This window comes from Periophthalmus magnuspinnatus, chromosome 13 (genome assembly GCF_009829125.3).
Source record: "Periophthalmus magnuspinnatus isolate fPerMag1 chromosome 13, fPerMag1.2.pri, whole genome shotgun sequence".
Taxonomy (NCBI): domain Eukaryota; kingdom Metazoa; phylum Chordata; class Actinopteri; order Gobiiformes; family Gobiidae; genus Periophthalmus; species Periophthalmus magnuspinnatus.
Genome location: NC_047138.1, coordinates 9,606,000 through 9,628,529, shown reverse-complemented (window position 1 = coordinate 9,628,529; position 22,530 = coordinate 9,606,000). Strand labels below are relative to the sequence as shown.

The 22,530-nt window shown below is 40.4% G+C and overlaps 1 protein-coding gene across 1 annotated transcript in view; it reads left to right on the top strand.

Annotated features, from left to right (window-relative positions):
• The first annotated feature begins 4,744 nt into the window (after positions 1–4,744).
• Positions 4,745–22,530, top strand: part of LOC117380334 (cell adhesion molecule DSCAML1) — a 61,756-nt gene continuing 43,970 nt past the window's right edge. The window contains exons 1-3 of the mRNA XM_033977126.2: positions 4,745–4,787; positions 9,681–10,001; positions 15,958–16,104. Of these exons, the coding sequence (XP_033833017.1) occupies positions 4,745–4,787; positions 9,681–10,001; positions 15,958–16,104 (511 nt within the window). The remainder of the gene's footprint in view (positions 4,788–9,680; positions 10,002–15,957; positions 16,105–22,530) is intronic.

The following is a 22,530-nucleotide window of genomic DNA, read 5'->3' as shown; positions in this document are numbered from 1 at the left end:
ATTGTTCGCACAAAGAACCTCAGAGAGCCAGTCCTGAATTAAACTGCACTAACACCACTTTTCCAAAAGATGGCGACATAAGCCCGAAAAATCCCCTGCAGGCTGGAGCAAGGGAGACGCACACGTGTTCACTGGGTGAAGGGGCCACATGAGGGGCCACACGAGGGGCCACTGCTCCGCTCGAGTTTTCAATTGCCAGACGCAAATGGGAGACATTTGTGTCTCGACTGGTAAGAATGTGCAAATATTGAATTTGCTGGCTAACTAGCAATGTATTTCTTCCTTTTGCATGATATTCTAGGCTACACGTTGCCATTTTCATGTTGAAGAAAGTATAATTTTTGATACATTTATATTTAGCTTCATACTCTTCGATCTGTGCGTCCATCACGTGAGACACAGCTAAATCTGAGCGTGGCATCGCACTGTATTTGCACCATCGCTGCAGAATGACAAAGCGCATTAATCATACCGCCAGAAAACAGCGCCTGATTAATTATCCCTGTATAAATAAGTCGTTACAGTCAGAGACAGGAGCTGTCGACTGACTCATTCCCAAGGACCCCCCACCCTCACTCCTTTTGCTTTCTTTATCATTCAGGATCAAGACGTGTGCCAGAAATACTGAGACCGTCGCAGTGAAACAGGCAGTTCTACCGGTCTGGCCCTTCAGTGTCCACATCAGCCGTTTTCCATAGAGGTTACTGTTGAGGTAAGCATGAGAAGCAATGTGTTCCACTGTTCACTTGAGCTGATAACATCAGAGTAGTACAAAAACACATGGGGCAGGTGTGAGAGGCCAGAGAGGAACTTTTCCCATAAGCACTAGGGGCCTCAGAGTCATTTGTGTGCTGGTCTTCCACCACAACGGTTCTTTAACCCCCTGGCTCTGTCAAGTCTGTCCAGCAGAGTAAGGGACCACACACCACAATAAACTTATTTAACTGGTCTTCAACCTGGAACTAAACCTGGGGTCTCATTTATTAAACTTAACACAGAATTCTTATAAAGATGTGCATGGAAGGACAAAATACAAGCATCCGCACACTTACTCAAACAGGCTCAATTCTTATCTCTCTCAGGCAGCACAAATCTCCTTCTGCCTCATCTCTGAAAGCCCCAACACACAAAGTTTAGAGTTTTCAGACCAGACCAGTCATTTCCACAACAAGCGCTGTCTCTTTATAGATCACAGATTTAGTGTTAAAAGTTACGTACATTTTTTATATGTACACAGACTCCTGGTCTGGACCTAGACTAAACCAGGTCTAGGACTTTAGAGATCATATAACACAACGCAATCCACAAGCAAACAATCAGAAACATACATCAAAGGGGTGGAAACAGAAGAAATAGAAGACTGAAAAAGTGATGATGAACCACAAACAACAGAGTTAGAAGGTTGGATTCACATGACATCACAGCGTTCTCCTCTATGGTAGGCCTTTAGTCAAAATGCAGATGGGTCAAAACCTGGTTTAATGTTAATATCTTTATAATTAATTATCCATATAAAACAAAGTAAAATATGTCTTCACAATAGCTTCAGAAAGTGGATCCAACATTCAGCCCCGTAGATGTGATTGTTGTCAGTAGAAGGGACTTTAAGCCCTTAGAATTAATGATGAGTTTCAACATTTGTGACTGGCTCCACAAAGTTGCCATATTAATCTTACAGCTTGGAACTGACAAAAATCTGTTGAATAATTGTACTACTTTCTGAAGCTATTGTGAAGACAGAATTTCACTTTTGTTTACTTATATTGATAAGCCTGGTAAAAAACAAACAAAAAAACATAGATATTAACCATAAATCAGGTCTGACAGTTAAACAGCAGAATCCTCCATAGAGTTTCGAGCAGTCCTCTATCTCAGTTTCTTACCTATGGGCACTTTATGATGTTGTGATGTCATGTGAAGACAACCTATTGTATTGAAGTAATAGAAAAGTGATTATAAAGACTCCTCTCCTTCAGTCACATTATCAGTAACATGAACTACTGCTGGAGTTTGTGTTCTTGTGTCTGTAAATTGGGTGAAAGTGCAAATGCTGACTGCTCTGATCCACAGGTGCCAACAGTGACCGCAGCCCTCAAATGGTGCATTGTGCTCTTTTAATGATAACATCTTTAATTGTGACCACTGGGTGTCACTAGATATCGCTGATCATTATCTCTGTACCCTCCTCTGCCATTTTCTTCTATTCAAATTAAAACATGCATAATGATCACAAATTTTGCACAGAGCCAACACATTTGACCATCTTTGCTGTATATTAGACAGACTTGTGATGTTTAAGGCGAATCTGAGTCTCACGCCCTGTTAAAAAAGAACATCGAGTCTTTGGGTTGGTCCCATAGAGGACACCTCCTGTGGTAGCCATCTTGGAAATGGCGATATAGCACTGGCATGATATGTTTTTGTCTGCGGGCATCCTTCCTATTTGAGATAACATAAAAATTCCTCATGTATTTGCTCTGGCTTTCGTTCTCAGTCTATTCCACTTCAATCTGGTTGCGTCGTGCCTTCTCAACCATGCAAATAGGCTCATTTACAAACAGGAAAAAAACAAATGAGAGGGAAAAATGGAGAGTTGAACACCCAGTAAAAAGGGTCCCTCCTTACATGCACCTCCTCTGCCTCCTGCTCCATCCCTCCATACCCTGCTCAGCTCATTTGAATAAATTAACACCCCCTGATGCTTAATGTCTATGTATGTGCACGCTCATGTAATATTCACATGTATGCAGCCAGTCACACCTTAGAGGAGGAAATGTACTAAACACATGCTCTCCTGTGATGTGACGAAACACACGACAAGACTCTTAATACGTTTGTGATTATAATGTGCAGACTTTAGTTGTTGTGTCTCCGTCAACCTTAATGACACGGTAGAATAGTATTATAATACGAGTTGCTTTGTTTCTGAGTTTACAAAAACTTGACTTGCAGATGTGTCTTGAGGTTTTCTCTTTACAGTTCAAACTATACTATTGCTTAAGCTTGTTGTGGCAGATACATTATCTCTAAAATGATCCTGGCATGTTGTCAAGCCTAAGGGGAGCTCTGATTGTCCGCACATTAACATTAACATCCACATTAACTTATCCGCTTCCTCACTCTTTCTGTCTGCTGCTGGCCCCTCCCTCTCCTCTCTGTCTTTGTATTTTGTGCTTCCTTATTCACTCATTTTCCTCCTCAGTCAACAAATGCACACTCCTCCTCCTGTTATCTTCTCCACTATCTCTAGGCAACCAGTGATGGGGCAAATCCTGGAAGAAGTCACATGGCTTAACTTTTTGAAGTTAGCTATAGTCTAGTGGACTCCAGGACTGGGATAGTGGAAGCCCAGTACTGGCCCTCTCCATGTGTCAGGGACCATGACTGTCACTAGCCGACATACAGTACAACCTGCTTTGTGCTGTCAGGCCCACTCACATCAGCTCTGTAACATCAGCTCTGTAACCAGCTCAAACCATGACACTCACTTCATGTGCTACTGTAAAATGCTGCGGTGCTGAGAGCAGCCTCACCGTGTCAAGTGTGAAAATGAATGTCAAGACGCACAGAGTGTGGGGACAGCATGAATTAAAGACATCTAAACAAAGATGTCCACCTTAAAGCTTCCACATCTATATATCTTCTGAACTGTGTTGAGAATCTCATGTATGTGTGTGCGTGTGTGTCAGTTTGTATGAGAGTGGGTGTCTGCTGTCCCACCTGTTACATAATGGAGCTCAAATACAAAGTGCTGCCATACCTGCCACACCACAATAATTAATTCATGGATTTTGGTTTGCTAGGGCAACACACACATACAAAAAGGTTTGCAATGAGGATAGAGAGATAAAGGCTTGAATGTTGATATTGAAGTAAGAAAAATTGTGCTGTCTAACATTTGTAGTGGGGGGTACACCATCTGCTTTTCTCCATGGTGATAGTATAGCTTTTCCTGACATGTTCCACAGAATGGCATTAAATTAATTTAACTTATTTAATCAATTACAATCAATTACAGATGTTGTTATTACTAAAACCATGCACTCAGACTGTCAGCGTGGTCAGCTCTCCACAGATCCAACCTGCAACCTGGTGTTGGTGTCACCAGATTGTCTCTATGAATATAAAGCAATAATAACATCTCCATGGTGAAAAGTTACATGGTGCACCTTTAAGATGTGCTGCACAAAATGTACAGAGCGAAGTGGAAAGGTAGTTTCCTTCTGCACGATCTATTTACATTATACTCCACAATGAAGAACAAGATGAACAACTTATTTTAGTTTGAGCTTCACCTTTGGAAAAGAACACTAAAATACTGAGAACTGATAAGTAAAATGCCCGTTTTCCTTTCTCAATGCCTAGTAAAGGAACTTTACGAGGCACAGCGTTTGCACAGGAGCTCGATAGAGTCCGTCTGGTCGAGGTCCGTGTCTTCGTCTTTGCCTGCACGTCTGTGGCTTACCTCTCCACCACGCCATAACACTGGGGGTGCGGGGGTGGGGCGACGGCAGCTTGTCCCGGTAAGGGGAGGAGAGAAGAGAGGCAGAGGCGGTACTTTTTTCCGCGGCTCGTTTCGCGGCGCTGGAGATTGCGGGACCAGGGCTGGAGAGACAGCCGGGGAGCATCAGCACATCCAGTCCAGCACAGTCCTGCCTCGCCTGGACCGACCCCCTCCCCTGCTCTGTGCTCTCTTTTTGGGGACTGCACAACATTCCTATGAAATATAACTGCTTTTAATGGCATGTGGCTTGTAACTTTACTTCTGCTGTATTCTTTACAAAAAGGTAGGTGGAACTTTCCTAATCGTCGTATTAAGACATACTTTGATGCTGAAGTTATTGTAACTCAGTTACACCTAAACTTTTCAGGCATTTTAACTATATTTAGCCGTGCGCATTCATAGATTTATGGATTCTCACAGTTTTTTTTATATGGCTTCCAGGGCTCCGCCAATGATGTCTTTTAGCCTAAAACGATCACGAACCTATGTCCTTATCAAAAAATCAATATCACACTGTATGACTGCAGTGAAAGTCACGTATGTTTGAAGAGAAGAGAAAAGGTTTGGTTCAAAAGGGAAAGTCGATCGTATTTGTGTTTTGCATAATGAATATGGAGACGTCGTGAATATGGAGGCTGCTGAATAGGAGAGGCTGATAAGGATCTGCAGGCGCGCACGGAAACACTGGCGACCCCGTGCACTCACTTTGGCCATAACTCGATAGTTTATCCAGAAAAACTCACAAGTTTCAGCAAACTTTAACACACCTGGAAGCACTGGCATCAAAACCTGTTAAGTGATGTGTGCCAGGGTGCCTTTGAAATATTTGGCACATATCCTTACAGTTATGCACTACATTGAATTAAACACATTAAAATATAAGCACACATGAGGAGAACACGCGTGTGTTAAGCAAAGATTGATGAAAGGCGCGTGGATTGATGCCTGGGACACTGAGCACTGCAAGGCTTTTAATTTAGAGATAATACGTCCCAATTGGATATTTAAAGACGTGGTCGTATATTACATCTGATTTCCCTGATTAAATGTTGTAAGAGTAAGTGTGTGGCGCATATAGTCAGTTGTTATCTTGCTCGGTCTAATTATTCATCCACCATTTTCTGTGGCACCAGATTGCACTGATTGGCTTCGCTCTAAATACTGCGGAAGAAGGAGAAGTGCTCTTTTTTGCTTTGGAATATTCTCTGCTTGTTTTACTGTCTATTGAGCATTGTTAATTTTAACAGTGAATAATTGTCTTTACACCCAAAGTGTATCAATATTAAGTATTGTAGGGTACATTTTTCTTTCACTTCAGTGGTAGAAATGTGACAGTGACGCCCTGATCGTTGCGCTTGGCCTTGGCAGTGCCCTCTGCCAGTCTGCAGTTGTTTTGTTCTTTGCAACTGAATTATAATACAAATTTTATTTGCGCAATACATTTAACTTGACGCTTAAATAATAATAGCCTAATAACAAAAACATGTATCCCAGTTTGTGTTATGAGGATGAGCCAGGGGTGTGTTTGAGTCACTGAGGCGGAGAGTGGATGGGCGAGATCCAATGGAAAACAAACTTAATATTTTCAATATTTTCAAAAACGCAACGCCTTGTGTTGATTTGTGAAGCTATTGGTGGCTAATTAACAAACCATTAAAAAAGTTTATTTGACACATGCATGTTGTGTAGCTGTGCGTTTTCTGACTGGATCCAGTGTTATATTGTCGGGTTGATATTTTGTGGAATGATTCTGGCGCACATTGAACTCTTGTCCTTTACAAAAATGTACTCTATATATTTGTTTGAGTTGTAATCGTTGTAGGCTGTTGGGTGATTAGGGAGCGTGTGCTGCTGCGCTCTGGCTTCACGGGAGGCGGGAGCACACCTGCCCCTATGAGCGCGTGAAAGAGGGGGGCACACACATTCATGCTTTGAGAGTCTGTTTGCCATTTTTATGGAGGGCAAACGTAACCCTGCAAAGGACTGAATGAAATGTTTTAGGCCTCACAGGCCACACACAGGCCTGGAGAACCTTACATTTTATAACCGTTAAAGTGAGAGCGTCTCTTCACACGCTCTTGTTTTCAAAGCAATAATATGACGAATAAAACATAAATTAAGTCCTCGTGCGCTTGTCATTTGCGTGGAGTGGGACCATGCCTTAATTATTTTATCAATTCATTTAATTCTGGTTTGATCCAGTTTCAATCATCGGGCCTTTTCAGCAGAGTGAGCGTGGTGTGCTGCTGTGCTGTTTCTGCCTTATTTACATCGGAATGACAGCGCTGTGACTTGATGATCTTAAATGATGTGCACCCAGTCCTCTGTTTCCAGACGAAGTAGACGCGCTCATTTTGTTTATCATAGTGATAAACACACGAATATGTTTTCAACAAGACTAACTGACTTAAAATGCTGGATGCATGTTTTGGTCACTTTCAAGAAATGTGTGCAATATGAGCTGTGCTCAGAAGAGAAACTATAACAGTAAGGAGAGATAAGATATGTGAAACTTTTGTGTCTTTTTAGTGGCGACAAGTTGGCTGCTCAAGTCGTATGAGGTCCGATATTGCCATTTTTATTGCATTATCGCTAGAGTGTGCAGTTTATTTTATGATTTGACTGTTACTTTGCTTTAGAGTATTTTGTTTACTCCAAAACTTTGAAAGTAAAACACTCTGCGTGCCTCAGTGGCGGAAGAGGTTTGTCGGTTTGAATCCCAAAATGCTTTCAGTCGACACAAGTTTTACGTAAAACTTTTACGCACAGTGGAACAGGTCTATGCTTGAAACGTCTAACTATCCGAATCCACAGCTATCACGTTAATGGGGGAACTTTATTAATGCCACCTGTGCACAGGGCAATGTGAATATGCAGCTGTCTCTTTCTGTCTGTGTGTTGTTTACTCAGATGAGCCCTTATTCGTGAGGCTTACCTTAAACTAGTTGCAATGCATACAATTTGTCTTTGATTAAATACATTGCATTTATGACCATGCATCATTTGCTGTTCTTAGTTGGCTGCTTGAAATGCATGTTGGCTGTAGTTGTACATGTAGACACAAAAATATCAGTTTGCTCTAATGAATTTAAGGGTTCAATCTGAAAGTTATATGACTTTATGTGTCTGGAGGAGGTGAACTGATGCAATAAAGAGAAGAAGAGGGCTTTATGGCTCTGTTTTTCTATGCATGTGAGGGTGAGAATCTGTGTCTCTGAATGAATGTAGATGAGACAAAAACTGCATTATGCATAGTGGTTCACCATAGGCAATATCCTTTTCTAGCATACATATTCATACTTCATTTTCATATTCACTTGAGCCAACAACAGCCAACAAACATTTGACTTAAAAGCTAAATAGAGAGGGAAATTACTCAGAAATAGAAATGGTTGAAGAGTACATTAAGAAACAAGCATGTCTGTATTCAAAGATGAACTTCCCAATTAGATTAACCTATCACCACCTAAAAGCACTACTGTCCAGGTCATGATTGGGTACAATATGTTGTCCTCATTTGTGCATTCTGAGGGTTAGGGTTGAGCTTTTGGATTTACTAAATGGAGAAATCTTGAGGTTGTGATTTGGTAAAATGCTGCATTGACAGAGGAAGACTACTGCCACCTTTACACTCTTAAATTGCAGTGCCTTTTCAGTTTGTGCACTTCACTGATCAGAGCATGTGGTGGCGCTCTCCATGGTGCTGAAAGAACAAACTCTTCAGACTTGCAGCAAGTGACATGATTGACACAGATTTAAATAATAGAATGGATTGAGCTTGACCTGAATTTTTATTTTTTTTATTTATTTATTTATTTTTTTTGAACACCAATGATAGCTCCAGTTTTTCTTGTACAATAGCACTGTGACACAACCATCATAGCAGTTTAGCAGTATCATGACCTTACTGCACTCACTGAGCACCTTCTCCAGTCAGTCATGTGTCCTGTAATAGAACCTTTTGGCTCTAGGTCATAGTTCTCCACACTCACCACTAGCATGAAGATCAGTGAAATCACAAGTCTGCCCCACACAGCCCTGTGATTACAGAGTGGATAGACAATGTGTGTGTTAAATGTGAAAGGAGATTATGTGGGTTTAACTCTGTGTTTAACAAACCAACTCCCATCATTTCACTGTTCAAAAAAGACAAGTATGATTGTGTGTTGTAGAATGAGTTTTGTCCCAGATCCATTCATTCATGTTTAAACATAGATAAAATGCAATTAGAGAACACCATGGCTTTGCATAACCCATCGTGTGCTTTCTTTTATCTGCACACCTCACATATCAATGGTTTGATACATTACTGTTAATGCAGCTAATAGGACAGAAATTATATTAAAGCTATTTTTTATTTAATTGGAGGGAAAGTGATATAATGCTGTCTACCTTAATGAATTTTTTGTCCGGCAACCCCTCTTCCCAAATACATGAGCATTAAAAAGATAGGACTAATTCAGGCTTTGTTGACATAATCCAGGAAAAGGGATTAATTAAGTACCATTGTCTGAAAAGATTTTTCTCTAGCTCAGGGCATAGTGTCTTCCCTTGGCCCTCAGCCAAGCTGAGCTCAGCACTTCTTAATACTCCTCTACATCCCCCCATGCCTTCTTAACCCCAGTGAACACATGCACAAGCCCACTGTTCCCTAATGTGCTTCTCTAAAGGGAACCAGAGTCTCTATTATGACGTATGACGTATCCATCACTGACACTTAATCTGTGACAAAGTCGTGTATGTCTTAAAGCACTGGGCTATTTAAGGCATTCAGAAACACAAGCTATAATGAGCAAAAGCTACACTCTAACAGAGCCTGTTTTAGGAACTCTTAGGAACATGTATGAATGCAACATGAGGGCGTGCGTTTTATCAAGTCACATGACCCTCCTTCCTACAGTAGGTGCACAGTAGCAAAGGGCTCCCTGGACACATATTAGATTGGACAGATTAGGTTAATGCACGCACAATAAGATGGATAGCAGCCCTTTGGAAGACTGAGGCAAAGTTCTTTATAAAGAGCAGTGCAGGAGTATTGTAAAGCCAGGTATTGCTTATGGTGTGTAGAACTCATTACCCAAAAATCTGACTCCTTATGTCATTGACATTTGAGTATCACTCTCATATCTTTCACATACCTAAATTAATCCTGTTTTCTTTTCTTTTTTATCAACAGTCAAGAGTGAGGATGTTATTTCTACGCGACTGTACTTTGTGAACGCCTCCCTGCAGCGGGTGACCTTCTCCAGCTCGGTGGGGGTGTCCCTGCCCTGCCCTGCGGGCGGCGCCCCCCATGCCGTCCTGCGTTGGTACCTGGCTGCCGGAGACGACATTTACGACGTACCCCATATCCGCCATGTGCATGCCAACGGCACCCTCCAGCTCTACCCCTTCTCCCCCTCTGCCTATAACAGCATTATCCATGACAATGAATACTTCTGCACTGCCGAGAACCAGGCAGGGAAGATTCGCAGCCCCAGCATTCACATCAAAGCAGGTGAGCAACCAAAGTGTCTTTGACTTAGTTCATCTTTTTTCAGCTTTTATGTTTAAAAATGTGACACATTATACATCTGTTGTGTTAGTCTGAATTGCTTCAGGTTGTGAGTAATCATAAACCAAATTAAACAAAAATAAGAATATGTAATAAAATATGACCAAAAAGAAAATTTCTCAAATCAACACTATTCCCGCTATAAAAGTTATTTTGCTAAGTTAGGGTTAAGGGGAATCATCTGTTGTGTCCTTGGGCAAGACACATCGATATATATGAATGCTGGATATGCTGGAAAAGCATATATGAGTGTATTGTGCATTATTATTGAATTTATTCACTCATAAAGTTCATGCCACCAAGTTGTGCACCAATCACTCACTCATGCACACGTCATATCCATACTAGGCAATGTGGGTAAAGTGAATGGTCTAAGGACGCACAATCACATTTTTATGTGATTGAAGTGAACCCAAAAGTTCAATTTATGTTGAATGTCAGCAATACAAAAAATGTAAATGTAAATAAAAACATCTGTTCATGTTCAAATTTAGGTCAATTTACTCCATAATTGGAATGTCAAAAGTAGGTGTGTAAAGCATTGTGTTTACAGTTATATTTGCGATTGCAGCCATATTGTGATCAGTCTATGTTTATGATTTTTAATACTTGAATTATGATTTACAGCATATCATGACAGTTGATTCCCCCATGGGGACAATTCAGTTTACACGTACAATTTATTATCCAAGGTTCTCTATTTGTCTGTATCAATATACTGAATTATAGCAGTATGATATATACAGATGATATTTTATATCATTGTATATTATGATCAGTCCAACTGTTCAGATCTTATAATTGTAATTAATTAATTGTAATTATCTTATCTTATGATTATTAGTTTTATTCTACTTTATTCCCATTATTCTATTGGTTGTTGACATCAGTAAATTAATGAATAATTACTCCTAGTAGCAGCATATCACACCTAGAGCTTAGTGAAAGATCTCCTTCCAGTGGAGGGTCTAATTGACACTCACAGTAGGACAGATTAAGTGACCTACCAAGGTCAAAACTGTAAACTTACATCATTGTCCTTATTGAGGTGTCTTCAACACAAGAATATACCTCATTTGCACACATTTGTTGGTTCACATGTAAATGACTGTATCCTTAGAGTGGTATAGACACAGAGACCTATATATCTACACACAAACAAGCACACTATGCACACCAGCCTGTGCACAGCTCATGCCAGCAAGCCTCCTGTCTCTCAGTCTCTCCATCTGTCCATGGACTGGAAAGTCCCCTAACCGCTCACACACAGAATCACACACAGAATCACACACTGAATCAGACACACACGGAAACACACATCCATTTTAGTCAGGCTTGCTCTTTGTGTTTAGTTGCCAGCTCTTTGTCAGAATGTTGGGCAGGAAACATTTTGGAGACTCAGCTACAGGGGTGGAAAGATATGTAGATCATTTAATTATTTGTTTGTTTTTAAGTAGTTGTTTGGTCATAGCTGCAAGGTCAAAAATTTGACTGTCTCAGTCAGATAGTAACATCATGTTGCATTATTAATTTATTTTTTCTTTACACCAACACTTACAATCACACTCATCTGACCAGTGTGGTTCCTAGAGGACGACGGTCCCTCCAGCCTCACAGTGACCTTATAGGCAGCTTCAATGCTGGGATGACCTTCTCTCCCAAATAATTACAACAATTAATCAATTAAATGCTGAGGCAACCACAACTCCACAGCTCCATAAGCATGCCTGATTCACGTGTGGTGCACCTCATTACCCCCACAGAGTGGTTGCCATGGGCGACAAAAGCGTGAGCGCTAGGGTGTGGCATGCCCCGTCTCAGGTGGTGTGGGGGAATGATGACAGCTGACAGCACACAGTGTGGCTCTCCCCAAAACTGAGCCCCTCCCCCATCCCTGGTGCCTTTCGTCTGTTTCTCCCTTCCCTTCACATCTTTACATCTCTCAATCCTCCCCCTCTTTCTCACCCTTTTCCATGCATGCTTATTATGCTCCAGTAATAGCAGCAGCACCTGTCTGGCTGGCTCTATGTGGGCTGGTTTTACAGTGTGTTTTGGCATTCTTACTAGTCAGGTTAGGGTTTCTCTTTTAACTACTTTATATAAATAATTTGTACCCAGAAGAAACCCACCCAGACACATGGAGCAAACTCCACAAAGATGGTGGTCACAAAAAGGTCCCATCATGCCCATGAATTTAACCTGGAACCTACTTGCTGTGAAATGAGAGGTGAGAGCTAGCTAGAAAAATAGGAAAAAGCTGCAGGAATAGTCTGACTGCTATACTGCAACTGTAAAAATCCAATAAACAACATACATGACACCTGCTCATCTCCAAGACTTCTCCCTGATATTTTTAGCTTACATGGACTCATTATAGTATCATGTGTCCGTTTTAATAACAAGTATTTGTTTTTTTTTAATATACAATATCTGTACTTTACTATAATATCAGATAAAAAAATTGAAATGTTTGATTGTCCTCTCTGTGTTTTTGTGGCTCACGTTATGAATAAGTAAATGCAGTATTTGGTTTTCCTGTCGTTAATTATTGAAGTGACAGTGATACAGGACTTGCCTCCCAGTGCGCCCAGTGCACCAGACCCGTGTTTTAGCTCGTTCCTAGGCAACCAGTCTGCATATAGTCAGGCATCAGTAACATCCTAATGATTCTGCTGCACATGCGATGGGGGAGTGCAATTTACACACAAATCAGTTGCACAGCCATTTGCATCTTGTTAAAAATCTTACAGAAAAAATATGCTTTTTAAGATAATGCAAATTTAACAATATTTAAAAATACTCTTTAGTCTATATAGTAAAATATGTGACCGAATGTGTGCCAATTGACAATAGTATCGTTAACTATTGTTGATCAATACATAATGAACAGTGAGGTTTTGGTGTCTCGCATTTGCTCTTAAATGTTTAACATTAGTGTGTACTCTATATTTATCAACGACTGGGGATACAATTTCTTTATTTCAGAGATTTGAAAATTACTTTACTATTAGTCCATATTTAAGTATTTAAGTATGTTAAAACGCCCAAAAAGAGGAGATTACCAAGTTAGCAGAACACCATTTGCATACATTACACTGTTTTATATATACATTAACTGCATTGTCTCTAATCAAATAAATTAATAATTAAAAATATCAATACAGAGTTATTCAAGCTGAATTAGTCTGAACCTGCAGTGACCTTACCTGCCTTTGAACTGTGATTAAATTTGCATGTTGTGACTGACGTCGTGGCACCAAACACTTACAAGCTGTCGAGCTGATTTTAAACACTGTATGAAACCCTTATTGGGCTTTGGGGATTTTCCCTGCTATTGACAAGTGGCAGTGGGGTCAGTCGAAGTGTAAATAAATGATTGAAAGAATTGACTTGGCCACAAGAGACAAGCCTCCTCAGTCAATGTGAGTTATTGATCAGCAGGTACATTGCGACTCTTTAAGTGAAAATAATTTAAAAATGAAGACTTGATTGGAATTATTTGTCTTTTAAGACTGATTTGTGTATAAGAAATTAGACTCTACACTTCTCATTCCAGGGCGTGTCAGCGAGCCAATGTTATTGAGTGTCTCTGGAGAATATATTACTGCTGCTGTTAATTGGTTCAATTTTTCAAAGTAGCTTTATAAAACTCCAATCAATCTATTCAGATTTTGTTTTTCAGGTCCCACAGGCCAAATTCACATAGACAATAGAAAAAGAGAACTAGTAACTCCTGTTGTGAATCCAGAAGAATCAGACGAGGACTTGGCCAGTCATTGGTGATTTTTTGGTTTAAGTTTTCATCATTTGTTTTTGACAATGGATTTGGTTCCATTGAATTGCAGTGGCAGTGGTGGGAGGAAAAAAGCATTATTAATGACCAAGGGCACTGGCCTTGAGGTGAGGTGTCAATTATATCAGGGAAGAGCTGGAGAAGATTGAGACAGCCAATGCAAAAGAGGCAGTGGCCATGTATGTGCATTGCATGTAATGTGTATATAATTTGCACATTGAAATATTGTTAATGTGTGTTTTATTAAGCAGCATCAGGAAACTGTTCTATGAAGTATGTCTTTTTAGTTGCGTGTTACAGATATTTAAATGAAATTGTAAATCACCTACCCAACTCTTCTGTTAAAAAATTTGTTTAAAAAGTTAATTCACAAAAATGCATGTCCATGTCACTTTTCTGACTAATGCAAGTCTGACTAGCTTAACTGAAGAGCTAATTTAGTTAGCTACAGGCCACTGTTTCCATTATTAGGCTTTAAGATTCATTACTATTATTTGTGTATACTGGCACCCATTCACAGTGTAGTGCACTACATGCCATGAGCAGAGAGTGTGTTTTTGATGCCTTGCGCCTGTTTGTGACAGGTCCATTGGCCAAGAGCGGCCCTCAACTCCTTCCCGTCTCATAGCATCTGCAGCGTTGTTTTTTAAAAGGCCAATGGCCTCTCACAGTGTATCCCTCTCAGCCAAGCCTCAAGTCAACCCTCCTTACGATAACTGACTTTAATCACAGGCTGGTGGCTTTTCAGCGTCCATGTTTATTTTCATGTAGTGGCACTGGGTCAAGGCCGACCCTTTCAAATATGTGCAACTGTGTGTCAAATGTATTATTTTACAAATACTGCTTTGTCTAAATTTAACTATTTAATGACATAAATTAAAATAGTGACCATGCTTCTTCAGTTACTATCTTGATAAAATTATTTCAATAGAAATCAGACATTAATTGTATTATAGTTGGTTTCCACAGAACTATCTATTCTACACGTATTTAAATGTGCACTATGTAACTTCTCTGAAGAGGTCCGCCCCTGCTTAATTCCTTGGATATGTTTTTGCTTTGGGGTTGCACTCAGTGGTTAGACCAGTTTTCTCTCAGTGGTTGGGGTTCGGCTTGCCTTGGATTCAGAATACACACTTCTTAAATAAGATGTGAAGATTTGAAGATGTGAGTCTGGTCACCAATCTGAATCTCCCTGTTTTCAGATGGATGTGATTGAGGTGGATTAACCAATCAGGGATATGCATGGTCCATCCATATAAAAAAATAAATATGGCTGCTTACATTGAAAAAATAAATATCACTGAGGATTGAAAAACATTGTGGATTTTTGCAGAATCAAAGTGAAACACTAAACTTTGTTAATCTGAGGTGAGTCATTTATCTGTAAATGAAATGTGTCACACAAAAAAAAAGGATCTGATTTCCCGATGTTTGTTTGGGCTTGAGACACAACAGAGGAGGTGGTGACCAGACTGATATCCCTCTGTATAAAAAATAGAGATATCATGCTGGATTTGCCAAACAATCAATCTCCACTCACTTCACTCATATTGCTTAGTATGAATGTGGTGTGTGCCTAATTGATGGTGGTCAGAGGAGCCAATGGTGCAAATTGGGCAGCCTCGCTTCTGTCAGTCTCTCCCAGGGCAGCTGTGACTACAATATTAGCTTACCACCATGGGGTGTGGAGTGAATGAATAATGACTATAGTGTAGTGTTTTGAGAGGCTTTGAGAAGCATGTAAAACTCATTACAAGTGTGAGGCATCATTAGTAATGTTCCACAATGTGGCATTAAATGTATCTATCCCCATGGAGACAGGCAGGTGACATCATTAGCCCAAATTACAGGTTTGATCTGTGGAGAGATGATCTCCCTCACTGTAAGAATGCATGTTTTTTAAGGTATTTTTTTTTTGCAATAAAACACCAGTGTTTGAATAAATACAAGATAGATAAGTTTAATACTGTGGAATATTGCAGGAAAATCAAGAATACCACCATGAAGCCCAGACTGTGATGGACCTAATGCCAGAAAAGTTACATAGTGCACTTTAAAGTGTTTGATTGTAATAAATATTAACAACAAGTCTGATTTCTGCAGTGTTTAGGGAGCCCTACACTGTCCGTGTGGCTGACCAGCGCTCGATGCGAGGAAATGTCGCAGTATTCAAGTGCCTCATCCCCTCAGCTGTCCAGGAGTATGTCAGTGTTGTTTCCTGGGAGAAGGACACCGTCTCAATTGTCCCAGGTAAGAATCTGTACAGCCTGCTGCTGAAAAACAATGAATTATGTAGAAAGTTGTATTTACTGAAATGTACTTTTAAAGCAAATCCAGTGGTGTGAAAGTGACAATTCTATTTTTTTTTGTGTGCATATCTGACAGATTTTGGTGATTGTGGCGATAAAAAAACTCTAATATTAGTATAGTCATTAGTCTTTTGGAGAGCAGTATTTTGGTATGGCAAGCTTTTCTATAACTCAAGTTGCTTTTGAATTCAAATGAATGATATTGCAGTTTGTATATTGAATCTTTCCTTTTTGTGCTGTGTGACTCTGTCGAACACTTGTTATTAAAATTTGTGCCTTTGTCAATGTCTGTATTTTGGCTGTGAACCATTGTGTAATATTATAGAAATAAGTTTGATGAAATGTTTTTTGCTTGCCACATCGCTTGCACGTCACTGACTGACACCATTGTGGTTAATAGCTGTTAGAGGGATAAATCAGGCGTCACTTCTGTGTGTGTGGGAGAGAGGGAAAGATGGAAGTGTGTGTCGACTGGGCCGTCTAATTTGATGAGAGAGCAATGTGTTTGCAGGTCATCACTGCTGAATAAGCCGCAGCTCTGTCATGTACTAGACTTTTCTTTTGTATCACAGTTATTGAAATAGCTTCTTAAGCAACTCTGAGTCCTTGAATTGGCATATACACATTGTTTGTATATGTGTAAGCAACATATTGCACTGTCAGTGTTAACACTTGATCTACAGAGCAATGGCAAATTGCAGGGTGTCAGATTAGACCGTTCAGGTCAGATGAGATGCCGTGCTCCTGCTGCCCCTTATCTGGCTCTCTGATACCAAGCACCTCTTTTATCTCACTCAGTTGTGTGTGTGCTGTGTATCAGTGGTGTACCTCTTTGTATGGCCCTGTCCTTCACAGCGGAGCACACATTGATCCAGCGCAGCTGTAGTGTGTGTATTTATGTGTGTGTGGCCTGAGGGGGGTTTCCAGTCTGGATCGATAAAGCTTGCTGTTGGATTCCCCTCTCTCTTGTCACAGATCCCTCAGTGTGAAAGTGGTGAAACCAGGGCCAGTCTGTTTGACTGATAGCTCTGCAAATGCAGTGTGTGTGTTTGTAAAAGCCACTGTATCATGACTGTGTGGTAAGAGCTCAGTGGGAGTAGGCTATTGATCAACTGATGGGCCTATTCATTAAAACATGCGAATACTGGTAACACTCAGACAAGGGGGCATGGACTAAAATAATGCAGAAAATGTAACTATTATGAAATATATGTATGAAGAATTTGCTACTAATTTACGTTCCACAAAATAATTCTCTACATGTGCTGATGTTGGATTCTCATTTGCATCACTGTGCTGTCTTTCTAGTAAAGGCCTTTGTCAGCAGGACACTTGCAGACATGCAGGCCAAGTGCCTGCGTGCTTCCCACTATTAAACTTTGCCACACACCTATCATCCATCAATGCGTCCATCAAGCCATCCGTCAATCACTGGACAGCTCCTGGCAGCATCTACATCTTTGTCTCTTTTCCCAGCACTCGAGATTCGCCTGTGGTTTGTCATTTATTTGGAACAGTTTATGCCAAGGTATTGGCCTGACAGGATGACACATGCCATATAGACCGCCATGTTGGTCAATAAAGCTTAGTTTGAATGGGTTTTGATGAAGAGGCAGGATGGTGTTAGCTGACAGCTGGCCTCTCTGTGAGGCGACCCTGCCGGGGTGTTGTGTCACTATTTGACAGCCAAATGTGTTTGCATTGAGGCCTGTTTTATGGAGCAAGGTGTGGTGGGGCTGAGGGGAAACAGGCAGATAGGCACATGGTCAAATATAAGGGGCTGGTTGTGTTGACTGGCTATCTTGGGTGTTACTTCCTTGTCATATCCCCAGTATCTCTTTAGACATGTCTTGTGTTCTAATTGGTGGTTTGCCGGTGTTGCTTGTGGTTAGAAAATTAACATTTGTTTGCTTGTCAGTTAGAGCACTGAGAGAGGCTGCTCTGTTGACAGATGTGTATGAAGACTTCTCCTCCTTGTGTATATGTGTCACTTAGTTAGTCTCCATCTCCTTCTCCAATTGGAGCTTAAAACAGTGTGAGTTTTATCTGGTCACCATGGTAACGGGTGCAAACTGGCATGCAGAATGAGGAAGGTGTGAGGATGCATTGGTGCCTGATTTTTATTAGCGCATCTCCATGGCTCAGATGTGCCATGCACATGCACACACAGAGGACACTCCAGCGTTTTAACAGTTAACATGACAGACTATGAGTGTATTTTTACTTTCACTCACTATGTGACTTTTACTGTGATGCCACCACATAACTTCAGATCTATATACAGCTTTATCTCAAAGTTTTGTAAGAAAAGTATAAATGTGAAATCCTCATGGCTAGGTCAGGTGTCATTCACAGATTTCTATCTACAAAATAAGATGCTATTGGATGAACTAATCAAAATCAGATATGTTAAAAGACTAATTGGCTTATTGATGAATTCCTTGATGGAGCAATTGATTTGTTGATTTGGTTGAAAGGGAGGACACGGGGAGCGAGCTCATGTTGTGACATCTGGGTTTTTGCATCCATTGATTGAGGGTGTTTAATCCCCTTTCTCTTGCACACACAGTGGCTTTGTGTCTGTGTGATGTGTAGCGTCGCCAGTCTCCATTTTGTGGCCACTCTTTCTCCACTCCTCTGTACATCTGCTCTTCTTCATCGTGTCCCTTTTTCGGGAAGCACTTTCCTCAATCCAAAGTGACAAAGCATCATCTTTTGCTTCCACTCCATCAAGCTTAAAAGTTAACAACAGATCGGGACAAAAAATAGCAGAATAGGCAGAAAAGACAAGCAGCAAAAGTGGCACAAAAAGTATGACATGCTGAATTATGCAGATGGAAAAGTGCCATAGAATGAAAGCTGATGGTAGATATACAGCGGTGAGGAGACATGGACACACCAAAAGGTGTAGACGCCTTGTTTTTTTGCTGTCCCCAGCTCCCAAGGGACCAGGAAGGGGCCAGGAGCTTAAAGCTGGCTGCCCTCCCATTAAAGATGCATCCCATAAGCACTTTATGCCCTCATCCTTTTTCCTCCATTATCTTTGAGTCTTGTTTTATTTATTTATTTATTGCTAGTAACAGACTATTAACAAATCTTTGCATCCTAAAGTCACGTTTTTGGTGGTGGAGAGTTGCTCTCTAGAGTTATAGGGCTGAGGTTGTGCACCGGGTGTGAAGGGGAAATGGGTAGTGTTTACTTATTGATTTGTGTTTATAGGCTGTGGTCTGTATTTCCCTGTGTGTCTTTTTTGTGCGAACCTGGCAGTGATGCGTGTTAGGTCGACTTATTTATTCAGCACTCATGTTTGGATGTTTTACAGAGAAAACAGGTGCAGGGCGGCTCTGAACAGGCTCTGTTTGAGACCAGAGTGTGCGTGTGTTAGTGAGAAAAAAAACAAGGGGGACGAAGACAGTGGGGCATTCACTGCTGTCCCCCCGGACCAGGGGGCTGGAACGGTGGGCAGCAATGTGAATACACAGATGCAGCTTTCAAGTAATCTTGTTTGAATACAGAGATGTAAAGATGGTGTGATAGTGAGAAGGATAGATAGATAATATAAATACGTGAGCAAAGATGGAAATGGCAGATGAGATGTGGAGATTGAAGGAGGGAGAGAGGGAGGGAGAAAGAGAGAAAGAGTGGTGCACGAGGAGAATTTCAATGGCACTCCAATCATGCAGGCAGTCTCGTTAGCCCAGGGAACATTTGCATAGTGCTTTGGCGAATTCATTTGGCCTTACTCAGAGAAGATGGCTCCCTTTCCTCGCTGCTAGTTAGTTATTCATTAACAGCACACGGCTAAGGTGTGTGAGAGTGCATACAAGAGAATTTGTTTAGTGCATCGCCTGCTTCCGCCACACTGTGTAATCCGAACATTTCATTTTAATTAATTAAAACAGGAAACATATGAAGATTTTTTTTTTTAATAATAAAAGTCCACTCTGCAGTTGTTGGCATTTTGTCAATGTGAAAGCATCAACGTTTTACACATCAGCCATCATGATTTTGCTCAAATGATTTTGCTCCAACAGTGATGCCCCTGGCTTTGAGTGCTAATTAGAAACAAAGACATGACGTTAGTTATGGCAGCCACAAATAGGCATCACAATTATTCTAAAGAATAATGACAAAATTGAACAGCATAAATTGAAACGCTTTTATGCTTACTGATAATATGAAGACTAATATGGTGTTTTGAAATTTAATACAACAAATAATGTTTTTGTTGTGCCAATAACTGCGGCAGATAGCAGACATTGCTATCATGTTTTTTGTTTATGTACTTGATTATGCTAGTTAATATGTTTTTGTTCTTATATTTTAAATTTGAAGAATAAACCAGTCATAGAATTTCTTTTGTATACTCTTTTACCAGTCCCTAGACATGATAAACAGCGCCGTATTATCAGTATTTTGAAAATCCGATTGATTGAGATATATATTATATTATAATATTATTTTTTTCTACTTTGAAGAGTGCATTTTAAAACACAAATTTTACAATTACAGAGTTCTCAGTAATATAAATTACATTTGACAAAGCATTGCATAATCAGAGGTTGACTCAAGGCTATGATGCTTTAGCGTGTTACTGTATTAATGAATGAGAACATTGTGTGAATGTGATATGCATATGTTTGTGTTTTATAGTCTTGTGGTGGGGGCAGGGCAATATGAGAAATATCCTGTTCCAACATATCCCCTCTGGAGCTGACTTAATGACCCATGACCTGAAGATGTGCATGCTCGAGTAGGACGGAGTGAGAGGGGAAAAGGGAGGTGCAGGGGTACGGGCGGGGAGATGGAAGAGGAAACAAAATGGAGGAAAGAGGAGCAGAAGGCATACATGCAAATGCATAGGTAGGGATAGATTAGTCAACCTAAACAGTAACATAGTTGTTTACAATAACTGATTTACGCTTGTTCTTTGTTATATGGTTCTTCTTCTATAATGTATTTATACAATTGCCAGTATTTGGGACATTTTCACATACAGCACAATACTTTTTTTCCAGCCTTTAGATAGAAAAGCATGAGAAATGTAAAACTGGGTGCTTGGCATATCTGTTGTATCTTTCCTTGGCTTTTCCATGTGTTTGAGTTGTGTTTTTACTGTTTACACTACAACTACTGGATACTGACTACTGATATTTATCTTAAACTTTTTACATATAAATCATGCAGTATCCGAATTAACTATCAGCCATTTTGAATAATGTTTAACCATTTTAAAGAGACATGAGGGTTGAGGGGGAGATTCACTTTCTACTAAATTCCTTTTCTTTCTGTCATTTCTTTCATATTCTTATCTGTCCCACCTGACCACCTCTTGTTTTGCATCACTATTTTCCCTCAGTTTTTGCTGTTTCCAATGCGCCTTCCTTCTCTGTCCACACTTATTTTCTGCTCTTACTGTCTATAGCTCTGCTTTTGGCATTTGGAAAGTGCACTTCTTCTATTTGTGTCTGTTTTGTCTGTGTGCAGCGCTGTTGTTTTACAAATGCCCTGGGCAACACAAGTTTCCTGTTTCTCTCACCCTGTCTCAGTAGAGAAATATATTTAAAAGTCTCGGGTCTTCAAAGGAATTCTCGTCTTCAAACCTGGCCTACCTAATGACTCAGTCTCTTACCTCACTTGTTCTAATGCTTGTGGTAGATGTAGCACACAACTACTGTCTATATTGGACAGTACGTGCCTTTTACTACAGTACGTGTTTTTATTAGTCTACAGTTATTTTACAGTTATTTACAGTATGTTTACTGTGAGAGGATGAGCCACAAAGCTGCCCTAAAACCCCTCTTAACATATGTCACAATAATAAGTCATGCCACTTTGAGCAAAAACATAGTATAATATAGTCATAGCTTAAATCATTCTTTTGAGATCTATCATTATGTTGTTGTATTTTGTTGTATGTTGTTGTATTCTGTGTACTGTAAACACATGTTGTGTACGGTAAACACACGCTTTCCTTTTATTTTATTGGAATCTCCATCCAACTTTGCTATGACTAAGAATGCACTTGTGCTTTTTGTGTGTGTCCCTGTGTGTGGAGAGGGAGAGAGACGGCGAGAGAGAGGAAAATCTTTCTACATCTGAGCTTAGCTGACTAAGGCTCCCAGAAGACAAAGGAAGGGTGAGAGGAGAGCCAGAAGACTCAGTATAGAGGAAAAAGCGAATGTAATTTGAATCTCATATACATTTCAGTTGAAAGTCATTGTAGCCTTGATACATTCTCTATCGAGCAGGGCTCACCCACCCACTCTCATGGACAAAGCTCTTGTGTACGAGCACAGATTGACAGTTGAGTGCTCGCTCTACAGCTCATTCATCCTTGTTGACTGTATCCCAGCTGCCAAGTTGA